The sequence below is a fragment of the Macaca nemestrina genome, chromosome 8 (genome assembly GCF_043159975.1).
Source record: "Macaca nemestrina isolate mMacNem1 chromosome 8, mMacNem.hap1, whole genome shotgun sequence".
NCBI lineage: Eukaryota > Metazoa > Chordata > Mammalia > Primates > Cercopithecidae > Macaca > Macaca nemestrina.
In genome coordinates, this window is record NC_092132.1 from 42,877,066 (window position 1) to 42,904,508 (window position 27,443).

General features: G+C 45.1%; 1 protein-coding gene and 1 long non-coding RNA gene across 2 annotated transcripts; both read right to left on the reverse strand.

Moving 5' to 3' along the window:
* Positions 1–3,874: 3,874 nt before the first annotated feature.
* Positions 3,875–6,678, reverse strand: LOC139355659 (uncharacterized). Its single transcript, XR_011606475.1, has 3 exons — positions 6,478–6,678; positions 4,730–5,005; positions 3,875–4,232 (listed from the first exon to the last, which is right to left on the reverse strand). It is a non-coding gene; the product is annotated as an uncharacterized lncRNA (long non-coding RNA).
* Positions 6,679–7,993: 1,315 nt separating this feature from the next.
* LOC105476033 (outer dense fiber of sperm tails 1) lies at positions 7,994–17,724 on the reverse strand. The gene is made up of 2 exons (XM_011731649.2): positions 17,265–17,724; positions 7,994–8,569 (listed from the first exon to the last, which is right to left on the reverse strand). The coding sequence occupies exons 1-2, from the start codon at positions 17,582–17,584 to the stop codon at positions 8,128–8,130; spliced, it is 762 nt and encodes a 253-aa protein (XP_011729951.1). The 5' UTR covers positions 17,585–17,724; the 3' UTR covers positions 7,994–8,127.
* Between the last annotated feature and the right edge of the window lie 9,719 nt (positions 17,725–27,443).

The window sequence follows — 27,443 nt, forward strand, 5'->3', positions numbered from 1 at the left end:
TCTCTCATGTTTCACTGAGGGGAGAAGAAGGCATAGAAAGGACTTGTGTGTGACCCACACGATGTGGCTTGAGTTACTCCTGTCACTCCATGGTTAGTGGCTCTGTCCTTCCTGTGCCCCTCAGTGCTTGGTTCTATCTCAATAGGTATCCTTGATAAGGTGGCATTGTCACTTACCAGTTTATTTATTTTTAAATTTAAATTTAAATTTTTTTTTTTTTTTTTTTTTTGGAAACAGGGTCTCACTCTGTCATCCAAGCTGGAGTGCAGTGGCATGATCTCAGCTCACTGCAACCTCCGCCTCCTGGGTTCAAACAATTCTCATGCCTCAGCCTCCCAAGTAGCTAGGATTACAGGCACACACCACCATGCCTAACTGATTTTGTATTTTTAGTAGAGACAGTTTCACCATGTTGGCCAGGCTGGTCTCAAACTCCTGACCTCAAGTGATCTCCCCACCTCGGCCTCCCAAAGTACTGGGATTACAGGCATGAGCCACCACTTCCGGCCACTTATCAGTTTATATGTCTGTCTTCCACGCTAGATTAAAAACTCCTAAAAGCCATTTCCGGTCATGGCCATTCTGCATCCTGCCCAGCTTCTTGCAGGCTGCCCTGCACAGAGTAAGTCCTCATGTGGGTTCACATAAAGAAGGAATAGAGGCTTCAACCACAAATGAACTCCTAGGTACACCATTCTAGAATCCACCCCCTTTCTAGGCAGTAGAGCCATCCCACTCAGCGGCCCCGTCCCACTAAAAGCAGAAGTGATTCCAACCACATGGGGTTCTACCTCCGAAGCCCATGGCCAGTCCCTAAAGGCTAAAACCCATTTGACACTGATGCTACCGGAAGGTGACTAAGCTGCTGACTCAAGAAAACCGACTTCCTCTTCCAGGATTGTCGCCTCATCTATGATCAAGTAGTCTTACTCTGACAAATCCTGGCCTCGTGCTTTCCTGCCACCTTCACACGGCTCTCCAAGGTGCTTGTCTCAATCACCATTTTTGTCCCTGTACCCTTATTTCTGTTACCATCTCTGGTGTAATCTGAAGGATCTGTGCTAGCTCCTAAAGACCTCGCTAGGAGACCCTGACCACACAGGAAACATGAGGGGACCACATCCTCCCATCCCCAAACCAAGAGATGCTCATTAGAAGTCTGGGCTGTCCCAGAAAATCTGGAATACATGCTCATTATATTTATATGCCAACACTAAGCCTTGATCCATTTTAATTAAAATGGTTTTAATAACCAGAAATAAGGCCGGGGCAGTGGCTCATACCTGTAATCCCAGCACTTTGGGAGGCCAAGACGGGTGGATAGCCCGAGGTCAAGAGTTTGAAACCAGCCTGGCCAACATGGCAAAATCCCATCTCTACTAAAAATACAAAAATTAGCCAGGCATGATGGTGCATGCCTGTAACCCCAGCTACTCAGGAGGCTGAGGCAGAAGAATTGCTTGAACCTAGGAGGTGGAGGTTGCAGTGAGCTGAGATCGTGCTATTGCACTCCAATCTGGGCAACGAGAGGGAAATTCTGTCTCAAAAAAAGAAAAAGAAAAAGAAAAAGAAAAAGAAATATAATTAGAAAAAAAAAAAACAATGAAGAAAGGTTATTGAAGTGTGTCTGACTGTAGTTGTTTCCACAGATGAGGTGACCATATTCCTTCTAAAGCAGTATTAATCCCAAAGGTTCTATTAGGGGAACATTTTAAATGCTAAATATTGTGATTCTTTTGATGTTATGTTGTTTTCAATAAAAGCAGTTGTGTGTATAATAAAGTATGATGTTCTACACCGCTGTTAAGACTTTTCATCTAAAATCACAAACCAGAGGACAGCGTCAGCTCAGCTCAGCTCAGCCCTGGAGTCATTCCAGCCCAGGTGTCAGGGAATGAGGAAGCCTCCGGAAGATTCCAGCCATTCGGATCTCCCCAGATGGGAGGGACCAAGCATCCCTGCCATGTCCCATCTGAATTTCTGACCTACAGAATTCATGAGCATAACAAAATAGTTTATAACTCCCACCCCTAAATTCACAAACCAGAGTAAAACTCTTTCGAGACCACTTTCCTTAGTTTGGTGAATAAAAATGCAGTTATCACTAAAATTTGAGTTGAAAAGAAAGGCTATCTTTCCTCTGAGCCTTTTAGACTGGAAATTCTAGGCATTCTGATGCTCGGTGGCCCCCATCCCACTAAAAGCAGAAGTTATTTCAACCACCTGGGGTTATCTCGTCCCCTTGCAGGTACTCTGTACTGTGTGAAGAGAAACATGACCCGCTGACTGCAAGAGCTTCTAAATGGTGGACCAGTTGCCCAAGAACAGTGACGGCTGGATTTCAAGCACCCTGCCTGGTGTCCTGGCTCAAGGACTCTTCCTGTCACTGACACATTCTCTGAGGCACACTTGAGGGCCTGGAATCATTACCTTTGTCATCTGTCCAAGGCCAGGTTTATATCCACTGCGTTGCTGATGTCTGTGTGGCTACAAGTCACAGGTCTTGGTGTGGCTCAGGGAGAAGGGTATTCAAGTCTGATTTTCAAATGCTGTACACTCATCAGGATCCAGAGGCCTAAGCAAGGGGTGTGTTTTGTTTTTGTTTTATACCTTTAGGGACAAGAGCAAATACTTACTGCAGCTCTAGACGGGAAGAAAGCACTTCCAGGTTAGTAATAAAAGCAGTTGCTCCCTGAGGATAAATTCTGAGTCCATCTTCCACCCAGGATCACAAACCATGTGACTCATCCAGGCCTTGGTTGATAATTGTGCTACGTAAAGGCCAAAAACCCTACAAACTTTACTGGAATTCATCTGGGTCACCCAGCAACACCCTCTCCCCTTACTTGTTTTACAAACCCACCATCTTCTGGTTTCAGTATCCATTTTAGCTTAACTTTTAGCATAATGTCCTCAGCCAAAGAGCTAAATGAGAGTGTCCCAAACTTTTCCAACCTGTGACACTCATAGGCACTTAAATGGGAGAGGAAGACAAAGTGAGATAAAGAAAGCAACAGAGAGGGACAGAGATAGAGACAGAGAGAGAAGAAGGAATTTTTGTGCACGGAAGAGAAGTTGAAATAATTTTAAAACTTACTTATTCCATTAGTTCTGGGGACATGAAGAACTCACTAAATAAAACTATTTACAATGACTTAAGAACAGTCACCTGAGGATCTTTCATAATATCATTTTATTTTCTTCTCTTTTTTTTGAGATGAAGTCTCACTCTTGTGGCCCAGGCTGGAGTGCAACGGCGTGATCTCGGCTCACTGCAACCTCCGCCTGCCAGGTTCAAGAGCTTCTGCCTCAGCCTCCCAAATAGCTGGGATGACAGGTACCCACCACCACACCCAGCTAATTTTTGTATTTTTAGCAGAGACGGGGTTTCTCCATGTTGGCCAGGCTGGCCTCGAACTCCTGACTTCAGGTGATCCACCCACTTCAACCTCCCAAAGTTCTGGGATTACAGGCGTGAGCCACAATGCCCGTCCCAACAATATCATTTTATAAAATAATTCACTACATGAGCTTTAAAAGAAATCAAATAATACAAGATAGTCATTGGATATGGATTCTCCCTGGTCCTATACCCAAGAAATTTTAAATTCCTAACGTGGTGAAATAGATCTTTGGCTCTAAAATCTATTCCATGAACACTAAGAAGTGTAACGGTCAGGTCAGGTGTGGTGGCTCACAGGTGTAATACCAGCACTTTGAGAGGCTGAGGTGGGAGGATCATTTGAAGCCAGGAGTTCGAGGACAGTCTGGGCAATGTATCGAGACCCCATCTCTAAAAAATAATAGATAAAATTTGCCAGGCATGGTGGCATGTGCCTGTAGTCCCAGCTACTTAGGAGGCTGAGGTGGGAGGATTGCTTGAGCCCAGAATTTGAGGCTGCAGTGAGCCAAGATTGTGCCACTGCACTTCAGCCTGGGTGACAGAGCAAGACCCTGTTTCAAAAATAATAATAATAATACTAAAGAAGTATCATTATCTTCATTGCCCTTAGTTCTACAGTATTACCAAACACATTTATTAGAAGGTGGCACATTTGCCTAATTTATATGTTCATTCATCACACATGTGCTGGGCAGTGAAGTAGCTCAGAGCCTCTCGTCTTTCAGTTGCCATGTGGGCTGATTTCTCTCTTCTGCCCCTTCAAGAGTCACCCCCATTCCCATCTCCTACCCAGGTAGATGGAGTCGGGTGTTTACGACTGGACCCGGACCTACAAAATTGCATTAAAGGCCACAGCCGAGCTGTCGGAGCCCTGGGGTTCATCCGACCAGCCAAGGGCAATTTTGAAAGCAGCAAATGTTTCTTCTTTCTTCTCCTTTGTATCAACTTCCTCCGCATCCCCAGGAACCCAGTTAGTTCATGGACTAAGCCCTGCTCTGTGCCTTTCCTGCAGGCCTCAGACAGGGCCCACAGCCAGGCTCTGCCTCCCACTCAGGCCTGCTTCCCCTCCCCACACCTTCTCTGAGATTGGAGGGCACTTCCCTCCCACACTGTATGATTTACTTCTTGATTCCACACTGTCAAGTGCGCTGACAGTATATCACGGAGCTTAGTCTTGCCTTAAAATATAGAAGCTCCTGGCACTGTGAATTACTCAGAGCAGTGGACTCAGTAGATACATCCTTGTCTTTCTAGCAAGTCTTTCCCTATTAGGGGTGGTGAGCACACCAAGGCCACCAATTCCCTGCAGGTCAGACTCAGGCTTACCTGAAGCTTCCTTCGAGACAGGGATGTCGACAATAAACCTTGGGAATGCCCAGGGCCAGTCTGGAAGGCCCCTTTGTCCTCTCTAGTTCTTGCACATTCAGTTTCTTTGGCTCTCTCCACCCTCCACCCTGAGCCCCTTTATAGCATCCCTCCTTGAATCTAATGTGAGGCATTTGTGAAAAGGGTGCTTTCTCTCTCCATCCCTGTTGCAGAGCACAGTATCTGGCATTCAAAATGATAAAGTCTGGCTGGCAGGTTGATGGATGAATGGATGAGCTGCGGGACCAACAAAAAGGAGGGTGGGTCAGTGTGTGAGTGAATCAAAGAATGAACTGTTCCTAAGAGTGTCCTAGAATGGCACCCACCAGAGGACAGAAGTTCCTGCTTATCCAACGGGTTAGGACCTCAGTGGCTTTATATAAGACAAAATAAAATTATTGATAAATGCTTCAAGTTTGTAAAAATATGTTTTTAGTGTTTATTTTCCACATTTAAGAAGTAGTGGTGGCTGCCAAAAGACCCCAGTGACATCCCATTGACTCTCTAGGGTGAAATTTCTTCAAATTCATTTTCCAAAAATTTATACCTTAGAAAATAGGATATTTATAAACATATATTCAAAACATGGCGTGATATTTATACAGGTAAATTTTTGAAATGTTCATTATGTTTTATTCACCACTTCTGTTAGAGGGCCATTACTTCCCTTAATTGAAAACAAAATATGTCTGTTACCACCATCAGTATTCTTCAGCCTTAAACTTGAAGGAAGCTTTTTGTTTGTGAATTTTTGTTTGTTTTAAGACAAGGTCTTGCTCTGTTGCCCAAGCTGGAGTGCAGTAGCATGATCATAGCTCACTGCATCCTTGATATCCAAGGCTTCAAGTGATCCTCCTGCCTCAGCCTCTCAAGTAGCTAGGACCACAAGCATATGCCATCACGCCTAACTATTTTTTTTAATTTTTAGTAGAGGCCAGGCGCAGTGGCTCACGCCTATAATCCCAGCACTTTGGGAGGCCAAGGCGGGTGGATCATGAGGTCAGGAGTTAGCGACCAGCCTGGCCAACATGGTGAAACCCCATCTGTACTAAAAATACAAAAAATTAGCTGGGCGTGGTGGTGCATGCCTGTAATCCCAGCTACTCAGGAGGCTGAGGCAGGAGAATCGCTTGAACCCGGGAAACGGAGGTTGCAGTGAGCCGAGACTGCACTACTGCACTCCAGCTTGAGCAACAGAGCAAGACTCCGTCTCAAAAAATAAAAACAAATAAATAAAGTTTTAGTAGAGAAGAGGTCTTGCTATGTTCCCCAGATTGGTCTCCAGCTCCTGGGCTCAAGCGATCTTCTCCCCTCAGCCTCCTAAAGTGCTGGGATTACAGAGGAGAGCCACCGTGCCTGGCCTAAAGGAAGTTTTTAAAATAAAAGGCTGGGATAGCTTTAATATCCCATCCAGAGCTTCTCAACCTTAGCTGCATTCTTAAATCACCTGGGAAGCTTTTAAAAGTCACAATGCCCAGGTTGCATCTCACCTATATTACATTAGGTTCTCTGGAGAAAGGACATAGACATCTGCCTTTTGTTTTAATTTTTGCCTTTTTTAGTTTTTAGTTTTAGTTTTTTTTTTTTTTTTTTGTATGTTTTGCTTGGCATCCATATGTTTAAAGCACCCCAAGTGATCCCCATGTGGAGCCAATGCTGAGATCTACTGCTGTCACCCACATGCCGCTGAAACTCCGGAAGAGACTTACTGTGCAAACTGGAGGGTTTTATGTTCCCTCTGAGAGTCAGGTTGGAAACCAGCCAGTATCCTCATTCTGATTCTTCCCCATCATCTCGTACTTTCTTTACACTTATTTCAATCCTGGTAATAAAGAACCCTGGCTTATGGACTGTGTCCTCCAGGCAGATCCAAGTTCAGGTGACTTACGCTATCGTTTTGTGAAAGCTGTACTTTTCCACTCCTGACCTTTGAATTGAGCTTCTGTGTCTAAAAGCAGTTTCAGAAATTAAGAAAAGGAGACAGGCCAGGTGCAGTGACTCACACCTGTAATCCCAGCATTTTGTGAGGCCGAAGCAAGTGGATTTCTTGAGCTGAGGAGTTTAAGACCAGCTTGGGCAGCAGGGCAAAATCTTGTCTCCACCAAAAATACAAAACTTAGCCTGCCTTGGTAACATGCACCTGTAGTCCCAACTACACAGGAGGCTGAGGTGGGAGGATCATTGGAGCCCAGGAGATCAAGGCTGCAGTAAGCCATGATTGTACCACTGCACTCCAGACTTCGTGACTGATCAAGACCCTGTCTAAAAAAAAAAGAAAAGAAAAGAGGCCGGGCACGATGGCCCATGCCTGTAATCCCAACACTTTGGGAGGCCAAAGCAGTGGATCCCCTGAGGTCAGGAGTTCGAGACCAGCCTGGCCAACAGTGTGAAACCCTGTCTCTACTAAAAATACAAAAAAATTAGCCAAGCATGGTGCTGCACGCCTGTAATCCCAGCTATTCAGGAGGCTGAGGCAGAATAATCGCTTGAACCTGGGAGGCAGAAGTTGTATTGAGCTGAGATTGTACCACTGCACTCCAGTCTGGAGGACAGAGCAAGACTCGGTCAAAAAAAAAAAAAAAAAAAAAAAAAAAAAGAAAAGAAAAAGAAAAAAAAAACAGAAAAAGAGATAGTTGTAATAAATCTCAAGCAGGTTGCAAAGCAAAGCTGGTTTGTTTAGTTTCAGTTTTGCTTTTTTTTTTTTTTTTTTTTTTTAACGTTTTGTTTAGCATGCATATGCTAACCAGAGCTGGCCAATTCCCCAAACCACAGGAATGTTGAAAAATGACAAGCTGTATGGCCACCCCGCCTTGGCCAGCAAACGTGCCCCTCATCCCACCTACCACCCCATACTTTTTGTATTCTGATCATTGTCCAGTAAAACCACAACCCCATTGTGCTTGAGGAGTCTCTTTCCAGGACTCCCTACTGCAGTGCTTTGAAAATGTGCTTGCCTTCAACTCTAGTTAATCTGTTTCTGCTTTGACCATTTGGTTTCTGGGCTAGGCCATTTCACTGGATCATCTGGAAAACAATGTCTGGGGATGCCCACCAGAAAAGTGTCTTCTCCTGGAGTTTGGAGGTAGTTGGGTATGGAGGAGGGAGTGGGAGGGTGGGTCTCACCATATATCATCGTTCTATTCCCATCCACTAATTATTCCAGTGTTCACTAACTCTGCAGGGCTCCTGCAGTGGGTTTAACCAAAAGACTTTCACACAACACCAGCAGATTGCAATTATGTATTCAGTTTCCTACCTACTTGAACAACAGGGGCCACGGGAAGGAGAGGAGAAACATTGAGAGAGCTGCCTGGGTGGAGTAGCTGACTTCTATTAAGTAATGGGTTCCTATGTGCACTTTACAAAATCATCTTCCTACAGGAAAATCGGCTTCCACAGGGATAACACGGGTTGCAAGGGTCACATGGGTTGCAGGGGCTGCAGGGGCTACAGGGGTTGCAGGGGCTGCACGGGTTGCAGGGGTTGCAAGGGTTGCAGGGAGAAGTGCAAGGGTAGCAAGGAGACTCGATCTTGACGCAACTGCCGAGCCCGTAGGAGTATGTTACATCCTTCTCATCCACACAGGGCGGCAAGCTGAACTCTTTGCAGATGTTCATGTAGCTGTACTTTTTCGATCCGAGGCAGTCGTACCTGTTCTCCCGCTCAGCCGACACACATACCTTTCCATCCTTCACTCGAACTTTGACTTGATCAGGTTCAAAACCGCATACATTCACTGATCCTAAAATGTTACTGCTACAGCAGGAGGAAGCCAGAATTCTATTTGTTGTTCTTCTCAGTCTGGAATTGAGAAAAGGGAATAGGGTGGGAGAGAGCTCAGACCTCAGAATCCAGACACAGCTTGAGAAGCAATATTTTGATTTCTAGCTTTTGAAATAGCCAAAGTTAATACTAGCCACTGTGAAAATAAACTTTACACAAATGCATGAAGTAAAAAGTGTGGTCCACCCATGTGAATCACACTGCCCCACAAGTACACCGCTATTCACAATGAATGCATGCTGCCTGCCCTTCCAAATCTTTCTCTCGTGTTTAAATACCAGCTCCTCCTTTTATTAGTTATGCATCCTTGGGTAGGTTCCTTAACCCCTCTGTGCCTCAGTTTCCTCATCTGCAAAATGGAGATAATAATTATATTAATGCCTGCATCATATAGGGCTATTGGAGGATTAGATGAGATTATGATATTTTACTTAGCACTGTGCTTGGTACATTATAAATCCTGCTTAATTATTATCACTCTCATTATTACTATAATTAAATTGTGTATATAGTTATAATTAAATTATATATATAAATTATATTTTGTATTTATATAGATTTAAAAATGGGATGTAACTATTAAGATACCATTTAAAATCTGCATTTTAGAGATGGCTGTCAACTTTAGAACCCAGCCCTACTGGTTCATAGGACAGGTGCTACCTCTGGCAATTGCACAGAGACAGCCTGAAAGCTCAATCAAACAAGGATGGCAGGAGAGCCCTGGCCTGGCTCTGCCCAGCAGGGCCTGGCTCCTCCAGGCTGGGAAGTCACTCTAGGCTCTGGACAGCTGGCACCAGCAGAAATGCAGTCAGCTGGGTGGGGCCATGTTGATCAGATACAGAACAGCCTGCCAGTGGTGTCCTGAATCAGGATCGCATCAGCTAGCAAGAGCTCATAGTGCACATCTCTTCCCGACTCCCCATTTAGTACTGCACGCTGATAGCTTGAAATCAATCATAGTAGTGATGAGGATATTTACACCATGGAAATTGGAAAATGCTACATATCAGTGCTCTCCTCTGTTCTCACTGCAGAGCTACCATGGCTCCTATAGAGCTACCTTTTGCTATTCAGTAGTTCTATTGTGTAAATCCTTAATAAAAACAGTAACAGCAGCTCACACTAATTGATCAGTTATGATCCGTCAAGAGGTAGTAAAGCAAAGTGCCTAAGAACAGACTCTGGAACTGGTGTACCTAGGTTTAAAGCTTGGCTCTGCCATGTGGATAACTTACTTCTCTGTGCCTCAGTTTCCTCATCTGTAAAACTGGGGCAATAAAAATAGTCTACATCATTGGGTTGCTGTGAGGCTTAAATTAGTTAATGCAAGAAAATATTTACAATAATGCTTGGCACATAGGATGTTAAGTTTTTGTCTTTTTTTTTTTTTAGTGTGCTGTGGAAAGTGCTAAGCATGTTAAAGGCATATTTCATTTAATCTTCACAATAATAACTGTGATGCAGATGTAATTATCACCATATCACTTTTGTATGTTAAATTTTGTTTATGCAGTTACTTCTTTTTGTTACATAAGTTATACAAGTTCATTGTAGAAGACTCAAGATACAGATAAGTAAACATATGGACTATTTTAAAAATACCTATAATCTCATATAACTCTTAGCATTTTGGTGTTTGACTTTGTGTGTGTGTGTGTGTGTGTGTGTAGTTCTATATACATGCAGAAAGAGAGAGTTTTGTATGTGTTCTTATGAAATCATGCTATACATACTGATTTTCATCTGTATTTTCCACTTGAGCCCTAACATCATTAGATTAGCAGTTCGAGTGTTCACTACCTTGTACTGAAAGTTACAAATCAAGACTCTTAGTGGCTAATTATAAAATGGTCAAGTAGAACTCAGTCCCAGAAGACACTGAGGCAAACAGAAACAACTTGTGTAATACAGCCAGAGGACTGTATTCAGTCCCATTTCTTTTCTTTTCTTTTTTTTTTTTTTCTTTTTTTTTTGAGATGGAGTCTCGCTCTGTTGCTCATACTGGAGTGCAGTGGCGTGATATTGACTCGCTGCAAGCTTCCACCTCCCGGGTTCACACCATTCTCCTGCCTCAGCCTCCTGAGTAGCTGGGAGTACAGGTGCCCACCACCATGCCTGGCTTCTTTTTTTTTTAGTAGAGAAGGGGGTTTCACCATGTTAGCCAGGATGGTCTCAATCTCCTGACCTTGTGATCTGCCTGCCTCAGCCTCCCAAAGTGCTGGGATTACAGGTGTGAGCCACCACATCCGACCTCAGCCCCATTTCTACCTCTTGCCCCATGGAACCTGGGGGTGGCATGAGGCATGATTATATTTCTTGCCCTAGGTGTGCCAGGGTACCCTATGCCACACTAAGGAGAAAGTAGGAGAATTTTAGACTCTTTGAAATCTATCTTTGTGAGGTAAGCAGGAGAACAAGCACTCTATCTTGCTGGATGGGCAGAAAATAGCCCACAAAGATGCAGAGAACCAACCCAAACTCCAGGCATGGTACCCTCTCTGCATGGATTACAGGCTTAAAGCCAGAGCAGCCAAGGCCAAAGGGAAGCACAGAGCAAGACGGGCACTCTCTGGGCCTTTCAAGACTCTCCCACGGTGTGTGCATGGTCTGAGAATCAAACTTCTGTTCAGCTCAGATCTTCTCATATGAGACGAGAAACATCAAATCCCACCAGGACGATGCAGCCAGGCCTCCTAAAGGAGGGCCAAGGACCCCAGCTAGGAGTCGTTGCTAGTGGCCCCGGCTCTGGCCATAGGTGGTTTTGGCAAAGCCCTCTTGACCTCCACAGAAGCTGGATCTGGGAGCCAGGTCTATAAGTCTATAAGCCAAGTCAGTGCCCAGATTCATCTCCTCTAAGTAACCTGGATCCCAGGGCACAATTTCATGTATTTTGTTGCTTGGGTTCCTTTTTTTCCTCTATTCTTGTCACGTTGATTCCTGTGGCTCTGCGACAGCTGCACAAGAGTCTCACAAATGTCTTCAGGAAGTCACCCAAAAAGTCTTGGCCAGATCATGCTTCCTTTTCTTCTTGCTTCTAAGTCAGTGGTTATCAGGGAAGATGTGTTGGTTTAGGGGAAACTTGCAGAAGCCACATTTTACTCATCAGACTCAACTCTGAACTTGCAATTTGACTCCTGCCTGGTGATGTCCCCATCACCCCACCTGGAATTTTCCATGGCTCTATGGGGTTCTGCGCAAAGGGAGTTTGCCTCCTATACTTGTTGTCATGGGGGCGAAGCTTAGCCTCAGTAAACGTAGGGAAATCAGCTCCTTTGCAGAAGCCTCTTGGGAAGGCTGGGAAAAGCTAGCAGACAGCCAGTGCCTGTGTCTGCTGCTCTGTGCGGCCTCCTTTCCTCCCTGCTAATGCTGAATTTCACCTGGATGTACAACCAGACTCCCAAATATGAAACATGCTGCCCACAGCAATGACCAGCTGCATACCCAGCCATCTTCTCAAATATATAAATCAGATTCAGCCTGGTCATGAGTAAAGTAATGAAGATATCAAAAATATCTACCTCTACCAGGGAACCAGGTGGGGCAGGCCTTCCTCTAGGCTTCGTTGGAGTACTTTGCTTTTTCTCCTGAATTTAGCCCCATCCCAAAGTCCCATTTAAACTTGATCCTTCTCTTTCCAACACATCTTTTTCTTTCTCTTCTCCTTTCTTCCCCCTTTCTCTTATTTTCCAGCCTTTTCTCTCTTCTCCAGGCTTTCAGGTTGATACTGAGGACAATGTCACTCAGCAGGGAGCCAGGCAGCATGGCACAAGTGCATCTGACTCTCCTGCAGGGTTTGTTAAAACACAGGTGGCTGATTAGCTGGGCGTGGTTGTCCGCACCTCTAGTCCCAGTTACTCAGGAGGCCGAGAAAGGAGAATCGCTTGAACCCAGGAGGCAGAAGTTGCAGTGAGCCGAGATCACACCACTGTACTCCAGCCTGGGCGGCAGAGCAAGACTCCATCTCAGAAAAACAAAACAAAACAACAATAGCAACAAAAAAACACAGGTGGCTGGATCCCACCCCTAGAGTTTCAGAGGTTTCAGAACTAGCAGGTCTAGGGTGGATCTGAGAATCTGCATTTCTAACATGCTGCAGGTAATGCTACTAATCAGCTTCAGGGGCCACACATTGAGAACCACTGACTAGAGATTAGGCTCACAGATTCCAGACTCAGGCACACACAGCTTCAACTCTTGGCTCTGCCACCACCTAGTGATCAAGAACATGGCCCCTGAATCTGTTTCATTGTCTGTAAGATGACCAAGATAATATCACCCAATATGTCACCCATGTTACAAGGCTTAAATGAACATGAAGTGCTAGGAACAGTTTCACTCAATAAAGTGTAAGTCTTCTGTATCAAGCTGCACCAGGCCCCACCTTACATGGACTTACCCTAACTCTGAAGCTTTAAGTCTTATATCATTAAACAACAAGGTCAAACCAAATCATAGCAATGCATTTGGCCTAGATGGGAAGCGACTTTTACCCCTGCAGCCAAGGGGTGACTGAGCTGTGAGAAGTATGGATGTGAAGAGTCTATGATGAGAGGCAGGCAAAGGCCCAACTCACTTCCACTTCTGCAGAGGACACAGAGGGAAACAAGGGAGAGCTCCCCTCAGTGGGAGTGGAAGAGCCAGCCTTGCACCAGCCAGAAAGCCCCATAGGGCTCACTTATACTTCGACCTCTGGGTTAGAGAATGAGGGAGACTAGAAAGCTTTCTCTGAGGGCTTAGACCTGGGCAAGACACCTCTAAACCCACAAAGAGCTCACCATGAGGCCTGACTCATCAGTCTCACCAAGCAAGAGTGGATTCAGTGAAAACCTCATCCTCAGAGCATGAAGAGGGAACCAAGAAATGAGGAGGCAGGTTTCTGAAGTTTTGAGAGTGCCCCTGGTGTGGGGATTTCAAGGGAATTTTTCACTGAGATTCGTGCCAGCCACAGACACTTGGGTACGTGGACAGAAACACGGTCTCAGGATTCGTTTCTAGGTACCGGTAAAGAGTACAGCTGTATATCAAGGTTCTTTTGCTCCCGAGGACTGCCTGGTGTCCTGGCCACACAGGGCACCCATGAATTAGATAATAAACTCCTAGGGCAGGATTGAGGAGGGCCTGGGTTTTGTTTCTCCAGCTTTAAGACAGAGGGTAGGGAAGCCCATGAAATGTGGTGGTGAATCGGGTACAACCTAAATCAGGCTGGTGGCATGGCTTCCCACAAAGGAAACCAATGCAGTCCCCTCAGCCCCTCTAAATCCGGAAGAGGGAGGAAGAGACAGGGGCACTGCCTGCCTCTAGGGGAGGAAAAGAGGATATCAAAGAAGCTAAAGAAACAAAGGTGCTTACTTGGGTCTCTACTAAGGAAGACACTGCCAATATGGTGTCTTCTGGAGCAGCTGCCCAATAAAGGATGGAAATGGATTGGATTTCCTTCCTTCCTTCCTTCCTTCCTTCCTTCCTTCCTTCCTTCCTTCCTTCCTTCCTTCCTCCCTTCCTTCCTTCCTTCCTTCCCTTCCCTTCCTCCCTCCCTCCCTCTCTTCTTTCTTTCTTTCTTTCTTTCTTTTTTCTTTCTTTCTTTCTTTCTTTCTTTCTTTCTTTCTTTCTTTCTTTCTTTCTTTCTTTCTTTCTTTTCTTTCTTTCTTTCTTTTCTTTCTTTCTTTTTCTTTCTTTTTCTTTCCTTCCTTCCTTCTTTCTTGCTTTCTTTCTCTTTCTTTCTTTCTTTCTCTTTCTTTCTTTCTTTCTTTCTTTCTTTCTTTCTTTCTTTCTTTCTTTCTTTCTTTCTCTCTCTCGCTCTCTCTCTTTCTTTCTTTGAAAAAGGGTCTCTTTCTATTGCCTAGGCTGGAGTGCAGTGCCATAATCACGGCTGACTGCAGTCCTGACCTCCCAGGCTCAAGCAATCCTCCCATCTCAGCCTCCTGAGTACTGTGGACCACAAACATGTGCCACCACGCTTGGCTAATTTTTTTAATTTTTATTTTTTGTAAAGATGGGGTCTCCCTGTGTTGCTCAGGCTGGTCTCGAACTACCAGACTTTAGCAATTCTCCCATTACAGCCTCCCAAAGTGCTGGGATTACAGGTGTGAACCAGTGCACCCAGCTTAGATTGGATTTTCTATGCCCAGTCTAAGAAAACACCACACATACATCAATCAAATAACTGACTATTATAGTCAGGAGTGCTCAAGTAATCTGTGGGATGAATTAAGAAGCTGTTGGCTGAGGCTTTTTACCAGTTATTAAAGGAGGACCCAGAGACACAGCAGATTGACTCTGACCCAGAAAAACAGTTTCAAGGGGACCAACACAACTACAGACCAGAGAGTCTTCACTTCACATTGGGCAAAGAACCTTCTGGACAACACAGCCTGCCATCTGAAAGGATATGTCGTAACTAACCAACCCCCTTGCATTCTTTAAAAGGGAGGAAGGTCATGTGAATATGAATTCTAAACTCGAAAAGCCTTGGGCAAGCTTTCACACCAAAGATTGTTTTAAAAAATTGAATCAACACGGTATTTCTATATCTATTTAGTTATGGATCAGGCGCTAGCTTAGAGATAAGAATAAATGGCATTGCACTAGAAGAAAAAATACTACAGTGGGGGCCTTCTGGGACTGAGGCTAGAATCAGGGTTTAACATTTTCACCCATATTCACCCATATTCAGGAAAATTGAATATTTAGGTTTGCAAATGACACTAAGCCCTTTTGGAGAGTGAAATGTCAGGTTGTCAGAAATGGAGCATAGACATTTCACAAGGTGGTATGAATTGGAAGAGATAAAGAGGACAAGCCTGAGGTCATTTCTAAAATGGACTTGGAGTTATCATTTCCGAGATCCAGGAATTAATGTAAAGACATCACCAGCTTCATATACTGCCTGCAGGCACAGAAAAAGTAGGCAAAGACCCAGAGGCTGTCAGGAAGAGCATCACAAACAAGAGAAAGCATTACCTCTTGCCTAAACTACACTGCCGAGATTAAGCTTGAAGCTGTTTCTACTGCATGCCAAGAAACAAGGCTCCTGAAAGAGGCATAAAGAGAGTAGATGGCACAGGACAGAGGGCATTTTAATTGGTAGAGTCTGGGGATAGGAGAGCAGCCAGGAGACAGAGGCTGGAAAGACCTGGACAAGGGTATTCAAGTATCCAAAAGTAGGAGGAGACTGGATACTGATCTGCTCACAAGGAAACCTTAACTTGGACCAAATATTTTAAAAAGAGCCCCTGCCTCAAGTGTTAGCAATTTATGTAACTTGATACCCTAAGAAATGAAAACAAACATTGGTTCAAAGAGTGTAGATGAATTTACAGGTGAAAGCTCCCAGGCTATGAAGGAGGTTCATTCATGACCATTGGTAGCTGGTGACCTAGACAATAATTATCCTTTTTTTTTTTCTTTTGAAACAGAGTCTCGCTTTGTCACCCAGACTGGAGTGCAGTGGCGCGATCTTGGCTCACTGCAACCTCTGCCTCCTGGGTTCAAGCGATTCTCCTGCCTCAGCCTCACAAGTAGCTGGGATTACAGGCACCTGCTACTATGCTTGGCTAATTTTTTTTTTTTTTTGTATTTAGTAGAGATGGGGTTTCACCATGTTAGCCAGGCTGGTCTCAAACTCTTGGCCTCAGGTGATCTGCCCGCCTCGGCCTCCCAAAGTGCTGGGATTACAGGCATGAGCCACTGCACCTGGCCTCCTATTGCTTTTTCCAAAGAAACATCACTGTCACTGTTATCAAGAGACTCTATGTATCTATCTATCTATCTATCTATCTATCTATCTATCTATCTATCTTCTATCAGTTTTTCTGCACTTTGCTTGTTTGTCTTAATACATCAATATGTAAAATGTTTCATCAATCCTTTCTACGTTTACTTATTATTTCAGTGTATGAATGTATTATTTCTTTAACCAGGGACAGCACTTTGAACCATCTTCTTCATCAACAATAACAGACTAAATGGCATATGCAAAAACTTAGAAAAGGAAAGGCTTCTCCAGGTAAAAAGAAAACATAATCTAAAACAAATTTTTTTTAAACTGACTCTTTTTAATTACCCAATTCAATTAAAAAGCCTTTCAAGTCTATCCTGAAAGCTACAACTCAGTCCATAGTTTATTTGCAAGACCTTTGCTAGAGTGAGAGGGGAGACCAACATGATAGACCTAATTCCAGACACAAGGTAAGTCTTTGTCTGGAGTGGGGGGATAGGAGAATGATATTCCCACAAGACCAAGGGAATGCCTCTATTGTTCAATTTGCTCTCCTGCTTGTAAAGCCTCTGGCACACATTAAGGATTTGATCAATTATTATTACTTCTCCTATAGTCATTTCTGTAAGTCCAAATATACTCAAATCACTTTACTCATAACCAGGAAAAATGTTTAGTTTGCTGCTTCCAATGGCTTTTTAATGACACCCCGTTTCTTCCCTTCATTAAAGCCGCATTATTTATCATACTGGCATTCTTGCTATAAACCACCAACGACCTTGCCAATCGACATCATTACATTGTCTTTTGAGAACCCAACAATTCCCATCATGGACTCATTTACTCTTCTTTCCTTAAATCTTTCCTAAGTCACCAGGGTCATTATCCTGAACCCTTTTAATCTTTGTTCAAGTATTGATTGTCACATATTTTTCCTTATTCCAACTTATAAGGCTAATATACCGACTAAAAAAATCTAAAAATAAGTTATTTTACTTGGCAAGCTCTCGCTTCTCATCTTCTATGGCTCTGATGGCTTTCCTCTCCAAACTTCTGAGCGATGGTCGCAGACAGTAAAGCTTGTAATCACACAGGCAACATGGGTAGAGATCACACAGGCCGCAAGAGCGTGATCGCTTGGAGTAGCACAAGCAGTACGGATATGGGTGCAAGTCACAGCAGCAGTAGGGGTGCATATACAAGTCACACAGGCACCGCGTGCTAAATTCGTCGATGCATCTCAGTTGCCTTAGTTCTCTGTCCACCTTCTTTATGTCCCTTCTGACACTGTCCAAGAGACAACTCAGTGCAGCCATTATGGTCACACCTTATTGTTCTGTGAGTACCTGTGGGAAATGGCACTCAGGGAAAAAATTTGTTCTAAGCCCTTCTCAGAAGTTGCTTTTAAAAATAAATGAGGCACACATGATTCACTTACTTTAAAGCTTGTGTTCTGTGACCTCACCGCCTTCTGAAGTATGTCATAGTCTTCTGGTTACCATGTGAACTGTACACAGTTATGGTCTCCAGAGGCCCTCCTCAGAGTTACAGGGCTACTCTCAGAACCATACTCATGTGGAGATTTCACTCACCTTCAAGGAGGATGGTTCTCCCAAGTGAGCACAGCTCACCGGGGTGCATGGGGCGGCCACTAACGTCCTTGCCTTGTGTGTGCTCTGGGGACCAGCCATGGCTATGACTGTGTGTTTGTTGAACTTGGTGCAGGCGAAGGCAGGAGCTGCCCACTCCTTTCTCCACGCACTTCTAGCTCTAGCCTTGACTGGAAGCTTGGCCTTGCTCTTTTTGTTGTAGAATTCATTCTGGCTCCAGACAGGTAGAATATAAAGAATGTTCTCATCGTTCTCCTCCTACCAAGTCATCCTCAAGTCAGCCATTGCCCTTGACCTTCTGAGTTACAGGTCTCTGAGTCCTGCCCATTCTTTGCCAGCTGTGGTCATGGCTGTCTGGGAACCTCAGTTCTCTACTGGTTGGGGGTCCTGTCCTTAAGCTCCCATCTGTCAGTGCTCGGGGGCCTGTCCTGGGGAACTACCTCCCAGCGACTACACCTTTGGTCTTGCATCCAAGCCTCCAGATGCCTTGTCCCTGAGTGCTTCCCAAATATTGGTCTTTGACGCTCTCGTAGCCAACTCCCTGAAGGTGCTGGAAGCCAACTGCCTGAAACCCCCACTTCGGCCGGTTTCCTTTACTTTCTATTCAGTTAATATTCTAGACCTCTGACTGAGCCTCAGATTTGGCTCTCGGTGCCTCTACTCTGGTCCTTCCACCTCAAACTACAGTACAGCTCTCGCATCTCCCTTGTATGGACTAGAGCACAGGGTATCGGTGAAAAGTGGTTGGATGTGACACTGGTGAGGGAGACAAGGGCTGGGTTTGAAGGGACCTGTAGCCAGACTAAGGAGTTTGAACTTAATTTTGAGCCCAAAGAAGGATTGTCGATTTTCTTTTCTATTGGCAGAAGTGAGACAGCCACACTGAACGTAAGTTGCTAGGGACAGGAGTAGAGGTGTTTTCTGCTGCAAGGCAAGAAGAGACAACAAAAATCTGGACTGGGGATCATGGCTACGGGGATGGCAAGGAGGAAGCCAATGGGATCGCCTTCCCCTACCTCTGCCCAGGCCCCATCTAATCCACTTTCCACATTGTAGCCAGAGTGACTTTCATATAGAAATCTGTCATTCCTCAACCTTCCCCACCCAGCATCCCACCCACCTTGAAAGTCTCCTCTGTCCTCTTAAAAAAATTACCAAAATCTTTACAAGGTGCTGAGCAATGGGGCCTCTCCCACTTCCCCACTCTCCTCTCCCGTCTCAGTATTACTGCAATTCATTACCCCTCAGCCATGATGGCCTTCCTGGAAGACCACTCATTTTCCAGAGGTCGTTTCTTAGTCCCTTGAAGGACGTGCCTCATTCCTTCCACCTCATTCAGAGCTCATACACAGGACGTTCTGTCTGCTTAGAAATTGAACTCCCCACCTATGACTTTCATTCATTTAATTCTTAAGGCACCCTTTAGATCTCCCCTTTTCTTCTGGAAGCCTTCCCTGTCTCCCAGACTAAACACTAATAACTTAGGACACATTTCCTTCATGACATTGTTTCCCTAGTTGTACTGTAAGCCATGAGGGCAAGGACCTTGTCTATTTTTGCTTCACAGTAGATCCCTAACACAATGCCTGGCACATAGCAGGTGCTTGAAATACACTCACTGAATGACCAACTGGGTGAATTAAACAGGATTTAGTGAACAGAGTGAGGATGGAGTGAGGGAGGAATCAGTACTGACTTCCAGCTTTCAAGCTTGGCAGACTCTTGGTGCCACCAAGATAAAAATAACACAGGGAGAAGAGTAAGTTTGGGGATTTGGTGAGCAGGTGGTGCTAGTGACAACTTTAAGGTAGAAATCTGGGGTATCCTGTAGATAAGAGGGTCTGGAATTTGAGGAAAGGCTGGGCTAGAGATATAAATTAGGAAGCCACAATTCCACAGGTAGTTGGAACCCTGGAAGCAGGCCAGATAATTCAGAATGAAAAAAGAGGGCTGAAGCTGACTCCCAGGGAAAAATAACTAGAAATGAGGAGAGTGAAGGAGTCCATGAAAGGCTCATAGAAGGAGTAATAGAGAGGTGAGAGCCCCCTCAGCTGGAGTCCCTTGGGTGTCACTAGACTAAGCCTGGCATTCCCAATGGCTCGATGTTCCCCAGCCTTGACTTAGGAGGACCTTTTCTGTGCAGATAATGTGTCTTAGCAAACAAGTGTCCCTAGAGGTATTAGAATGAGAGGCTGGCCAGTTGAGTCACGTGGAATGAGTCAAAAAGCAAAGTTGAATGATTCTCCTCTATGGACAAATTCTGACCTCTTCAAAAGTGATCCCACTGTGATTCGATTCTGAGGGGTGGACCCTATTAATAGGAACATGGCCTACTCTTTCCTGAGATTTAATTGCAGGAGTTGTACAGATTTCTCTAGCTCCAGGTGACAGAGAATTCTTATATCACCTTGAATTATATCCCTTAGCAAATGTCAGCAAAGATTGAAGCAGGCAAGCTCTCAGTTTAATATTATTAAATACACAAGTTCAGGTGTCTAAATACACACATCTGTGTATACATGGCACATTATTAAGATAGGTATAGCTATATTTCAACTAGGATTCTCCCATTATCCCACCTTCCTAGTGAATTTTTTTTTTTTTTTTTTTTGAGATGGGGTCTTACTCTGTCACCCAGGCTGGACTGCAGTGGTGTGTGCTCTCTGCAGCCTTGACCTCCTGAGCTTAGGTGAGTCTCCCACCTCAGCCTCCCCAGGGCTGGGGCTACAGCCATGCACCAACATGCCTGCCTAACTTTTGTATTTTTTGTAGAAATGGGGTCTCACCATGTTGCCCAGGCTGGTCTCAAGCTCCTGGGCTCAAGCCATCTGCTCACCTTGGCCTCCCAAAGTGCTGGGATTACAGGCGTGAGTCACTACTCCTGGCCCTTCCTAGTGATTTTACTCTTCATCATGAAGTATATTCTTATCATTTTAAGTGACTAAATAAAGGTAGTGTCTTCTTTAATAATGAGATGGAAATGTGATCTATTCATATCAGAAGGACTCTAATATGGATTCTAATATGGAACTAGGGCCTTCCGTATGCAGCACTATGTCCATGGAAGCTCCCATTCACCTTGGCTGATGTCCAGATAGAACTTCCTCTGGATGAAAGGCAGGCCTTGGCACTTTCCCAAGTTGGGCAACACTTGCTTGGTCCCCAGTGTTGGTGAAATAATGAGCCAAAGAAGGTCCCCTCTGCCTCTTCCAGCAGGTAGCACAGCCACAGCTCAAGTCTAGTCTCTAGACCAATGTTACAAAGACACTTTTCTAACAGTTAGGTCAATACACAGTGCTTAATATGAAATATGCACACAGTGTAGCCTCAACTCTGTAAAAAAGAATCCATAGGCTAGGTGTGGTGGCTCACACCTGTAATTTCAGCACTTTGGGAGGCCGAGGTGGATAGAATCGCTTGAGGTCAGGAGTTTGAGACCAGCCTGGGCAACACAGTGAGACCCTATCTTCTACAAAAATATTTAAAAATTAGCCAGGTATGGTGGCACAAGCCTATGGTCCCAGCTACTGAGGAGACTGAGGAGGGAGGATCACTTGAGCCCAGAGGCTCTAGGCTACATTGAGTTATGATTGCACCTCTGCACTCCAGCCTGGGCAACAGGGTGAGATCCTGTCTCAAAAAAAAAAGGAGAGACACACCCTGAAAAATTAGCTGCGGTTAACTCTGGCTAATAGAATCATAGATGCCTTTTAAAAAATATTTTTTCTAGACTTCTCTGTGATTTCCAAATTTCTTCAATGAGGATATCACCAGTTTTATAATGAAACACTTTCTGATACTGAACTCTCTAGAAATCAGCTGTGTACTGAGTTGCTGAGCCTACCTTTGGCCCCTGCCATCCCCCTAAGCAGGCCATTGGGGAAGTCTCCCTGGAATGGACATCTGGAATTTAGTCTGTCCATCATCCATGCACTTCTTTTGATAAAATAACTTTCTCCACTCCCCACTCCCACCCTCTACCCTTAAGTGCTACCAGTAAAGTTGCCTTGCCAAAGGGCAGGCATGAAACCAAAGCTGGCCGATCCGACTCTCTTCTGGGAATTTGATCTTTAGCAGAGAGACCTAAAGCCTGAAGACGGTTGGAGCTGATTCATTCTGACAGTGCACCCTAGGAGACTACACCTTAGTTACTGCCCTGTTCCATCATTTTCAAGTTGGTCCCTGGCTTTTCTTTCGGCCTAAGATCTCCTGCACATCTTTCCAATAAGCTCCCAGTCAGTTATCCAGTTAGTTTCTGTTTCTCGTATTTAAAGAACCCAACTGAGATGACAGTTTGTCCCCTGGATCTACCCACAGACGGCCATTCCAGGCTGACCTTGCAAGTCAGCTGTGGCTCCAGTGGATATTGTCCCAAGCAATTCCAGCTCCTCCCTGTTAACCCAGATCCAGCTGCATCAGGGCAGCGACCATCCTGAAGGCCCTGTGGGTATGGATCAATGACAGAGACCCACACTAGGGAAAATGGCTGGAAATCCCCAGGAAGACCCTTACATGAACACTGCCCCTGGAGTCAGAGAGGCTTCGCTGGTGCCAGAATCTCAGAACTTTAGCTTCGGAAAACCCAAGTCATCCAGACAACTTCCTACTCAAGTAGAAATTCTCTGCTATAGCACCCCAGGCAGATAAGTATGGAAGAAATGAAGGCTTGTGTATGGGTTGAGATGCCCTCTTATTGGTGTGGATAGCCAATATGCCTATGACCAACCACACCAATTAGTGTAATTTTTTCTCCCTCTTTTCTCCCCGGCCCACAAAGTCTTTAACAAATATCTTCCTGCTAAGTACGGTGAGGGATGAGGAGGAGGAGGGTGTTCATATATTCTCTTACAGCTGCACCCAACAGAAGTGAACCTGAGGGTCCACGTTGCTACAGAGGAAAGGCTGCGTTTGCCTGGTGGGGTCTAAAAGCTCTAGAGCAGTTCAGAGTGTGCTTTCCTTTTGCCTGCAGCAGATCATTCAGATATTGAGAAAGAATCATGTGAATTTTACATACCAAATAAATACATGAATAAGTCCCTCATCAGGCATGGTGGCTCATGCCTGTAATCCCAGCACTTTGGGAGGCCAAGGCAGGCAGATTGCCTGAGGTCAGGAGTTTGAGACCAGACTAGCCAACATGGTGAAACCCCATCTCCACTAAAAATACAAAAATTAGTCTGGTATGGTGGCGCATGCCTGTAATCCCAGCTACTTTGGAGGCTGAGGCAGGAGAATTGCTTGAACCTGGGAGGCCAAGGTTGCAATGAGCCGAGAACACGCCACAGCACTCCTGCCTAGGTGGCAAGAGCAAAACTCTGCCTCAAAAGCAAAACAAAACAAAAAGATTTGAAGAGTAGATGGGGGTGTTAGGTTGACCAACCACTCTGATTTGCCCAGGACTGAACCCATATCTGGGATGCAAACTCGCATTCCTTCCTTACAACCTCTAAGGGTAGTAAGGAGTATGTTTTGTTTTGTTTTTTTTAGAAACAGGATCTCGCTATGTTGCACAGGGTGGCCTCGAACTCCTAGCCTCAAGTGATATTCCCACCTTGGCATCCCAAAGTGCTGGGATTATAGGTGTGAGCCACTGTGCCTGGCCGGAAGTCTTATTAGAAGTTCTGAATTCTTTGTGACAACTATAGCTCCTTCTCTCTCTTGCCCTCTCACCTGCACTTGTGTGTTTCCCTCTCCTTGCTTTCAGTCTCACGAATTCTCCAAGAAAAATCATTAGCGGCTGTCTATATTGTTCTTGATGACAACAGAGACCCCAAATTTTTTTTTCAACTTCACACTGGAGTCATTCAAACATAAGAGCACATTTTCATGTCTACTTAGGAACAGAAGGGCTTGCTTCTTTCGCAGCTGGTGGCCTGATTAGCTTGAGGGAGTTGAAAAAATATTACATTCTTACCACTACCACCACTACAACTATCTATCTCTTAATAGATGCTTAGTTGACTAATAATGATATTTCACATTTAATGAGTGCTTGAGTCTGTGCCAGGCTAATCCTCACAATGACCTCATGAAGTAGGACAATTATTATCCCTTTTTGTTTTTTTCTTTTTTGAGATGGAGTCTCACTCTGTCGCCCAGGCTGGAGTGCAGTGGTGCAATCACGGCTCACTGCAACCCCCGCCTCCCAGGTTCAAGCAATTCTCCTGCCTCAGCCTCCCAAATAGCTGGGATTACAGGCGCCCACCACCAAGCCCGGCTAATTTTTGTATTTTTAGTAGAGACAGGGTTTCACAATGTTGGCCAGGCTGGTCTCAAACTCCTGACCTTGTGATCTGCCTGCCTCGGCCTCCCAAAGTGCTGGGACTACAAGCTTGAGCCACCACACCCGGCCAGTTATTATCCCCATTTTGTAGCCAAGAACATTAAGGCAGAACATTCACACAGGAAGTGGCAGAGCCAGGGCTCTTCGTGGGCAGTCAGCGCTTTGTCTTGGAAGAGTAATGATCCGTGAGAAGAAAATTTCTCTTGACTTTGACCTTAAAGATGAAAAAGAAATTGAACTCAAACATTAGGATTTTGGTTTCCCTGCTTCGATCATTATCTGCAAACGTAGAGCTGGACTTGCTGCACATTTTTGTTCAGATGGAGTAAAGTGCTTTTCTGCTCCATGACACTCTTGCGTCCTGCCTGCAGCCACCTGGTGATGGGTGGGGCTGCTTCCTACCTGCCCGGCTAGTGATTCACAGCTCCTCTCTCCTCTTGGCAGTAGACGTTTTCCTCTCTTCCAAAGGAACATTTCTCGCCAAGAATGCTTTCCCTTGCGTGGCGTGGATGCTTCTTTTGTAGAGGAGCATCAACTGTCTTTGTCGATGCATACCAACATTTCAGAACAAAACATCCTCACAGAGGAGAGCCATTCTGCCAGGGGTTCTCCGCATGCGGAATGGATTTTCCACCCGAATTTTCTACCTCCAGCTGGGGTTGCTTTTAAGCAGAGAACATGGAGTCCAAAGCCCTCTTTTTACCTACTGTTCTGTCTGACTCAGCTTTCTAGGTAAAGCTCCCAGGGGCTGCGGTACATTCTGCTCACTGACTCCTTCTCAACTCCCCGCAGGAGCCCAGCAGGGGAACAAGGTGGGGCTCCTGGTGCTAAAAGCTGGAGAGAGGACAAGATCCAGTGTCTCTATGAGTGGTGGGACTGGATGGCCCGAGGAGGAGGAGGGGACAGAAAAGAAGACAGGGGAGTGTGAAACCTGTCTTCTTCATCTCATTTAATGTCTCAAATTTCTTGGTGTCAGGACCACTTGACATCCTCAACAACTATCGAGGATCCCAAAGAGCTTTTTGTTACGTAGGTTTTATCTATCAATATGGATCATATTAGGAATTAAAACTGAGAAATATACAAAATATGTATTCATTTAAAAATCAATAACAGTGAATCCATTACATGTTAGCACAAATAACATTTTTTATGGGAATCGTGTTTTTAAAAAAACTGAGAACGGGGCATTGTTTTACATTTTTACAACATTTTCTAATGCCTGGTTTCACAGAGAGCAGCTGAAATATCTTCTGCCTTCAATCTGTTGCAATATTTTTTTTGGTTTAAATACAGAAGAAAATCCAGCCTTACACAGATGTGCAATTGATGAAGGAAGGACCTCTCAGACCCCTGAAAGGGTTTTGGGGATCACATGTTGAGACTTGCAGCTTTAATTCAGAGTTCTAACTGCACAGTACCTCAAAGCCACCATCACTTTGCTTTTCCTAAAGCAATTCAGTCTCACATTGCAGAACTTTGTTACAGACCTTTTGGGAAATCTGTCCACCCAGCAATTCCCGTCTTTAAAAACTAAACCCCTACCCATGGGGAAGGTTGGGAGGAACTCTGACAGGAATCCTTCTGAAACATGACCTGCCCCTGCCCTGGGTGCAAGTTTCTGCACCAAGAGAGAACCCAACAACAGCTGGGCCAACCAAGTCCTCTCTTCTAGGAACCTGGCACTGGGGGACATGGGCCAAGGGGGCTTGAACACAGAAAGCAAGGCTGCCGTTGTGGACCACCGTCTGTAACTGTGGAGCCCTGGGCTCTTCACAGCTTCTGGGACCTGCTCTCCAATGAGGGTGCTCCTGTTTTCACCATTCACTAATTTATTATTCCATTCATTCATTCTTACAGTAAATACCTCAAAGGTCATTAGCAACTGTGGATCTGAAAAGAGTAGGAAGTCAAAATTAAAAGTTCAAAATCCAGTTGTGAATAATGTGTGTGCACGCACATGTTAGTGTGTAAAAGAAAGAAGGAGGGGCCGGGTGCAGTGGCTCATGCCTCTAATCCCAGCCCTTTGGGAGGCGAAGGCAGGGAGATCACTGTAGCTCAGGAGCTCAAAACTAGCCTGGGCAACATGGCATAACCCCATCTCTAAATAAAAATAAATAAAAATTTAAAAAGGAGGAGAGAAGTTTCCCAGTTATAAGTGAAATTTCAAAACTGGGCCAGGCATAGTGGCTCATGCTTGTAATCCCAGCACTTTGGGAGGCTGAGGCAGAGGGATCACTTGAGCCCAAGAGTTGGAGACCAGCCTGGGCAACATGGGGAGACCCCTGCCTCTACAAAAAATTAAAAAATTAGCTGGGCATGGTAGCACACGCCTGTAGGCCCAGATACTTGAGAGGCTGAAGTGGGAAGATCACCTGAGGCCATGAGATGGAGGTTACAGTGAACTGTGGTCATGCTTCTTCACTTTAGCCTGGGTGACAAAACAAGATGACGACAATGACAATGATGACGATGACGATGAAGAAGAAGAAGGAGAAGGAGGAGGAGGAGGAGGAGGAGGAGGAGGAAAGAACAAGAGGAGGAACTGTATGTACCTGGAGTATAGTGGTGCACACCTGTAGTCTCAGCTACTTGGAAGGGTGAGGTAAAAGGATCACCTGAGCCCCAAGAGGTCCAGACCAGCCACCAGTCTGGGCAACACAGCAAGACTTTGTCACAAAAAAAGAAAAGAAATGGAAAAAATCGTATGTAGCGGGATCCTGTCTTCAGCCAAGTTATGGTTTGTTTAAGGATTTTGTTAGGTCTGGCTCCTAAATGTTCAGTAACATCTAGCGTATTTCACAGACCACTTGTATAAGTGGAGTTTTCTCCAAGAAAAATCAAAGCATGAGTTAAGGTTCAAGGTGGCGTCAAGCTGGTATGGAAGAGAAGATTGCACATGGGAGATGGGGAGGGGCCATGAGCAGAGCTAACTGTGACCAGCAGCTCAGGCTGAGAGGTGGCTGTGAGATGCCAGTCTCTACAGATCTCAGCGACTGCCTTGAGATCCCGCAATGGGGCCTAGTTTATCAGTTGCCAGGGCCAGAGGCGCCCCAGCTAACTGCTGAATCACACACAATGAGGAGGGAAGCAGTCTTCTCACGTTGACATGAAACATGGGATGGCTCTGATGCTTTGGAGGCTCCAGAGATCAGAGCAAGGCTCTGGCACATTAGCAGTGGCCCTGGTTGCCCAGAGCCGACCTGGGAGAGGTCCCAGTTGTGCTAACAGAGGCATCTGGGAGCACTGCTGCTCTGGAGAAGCTGCTAGAGGCAGCAACCC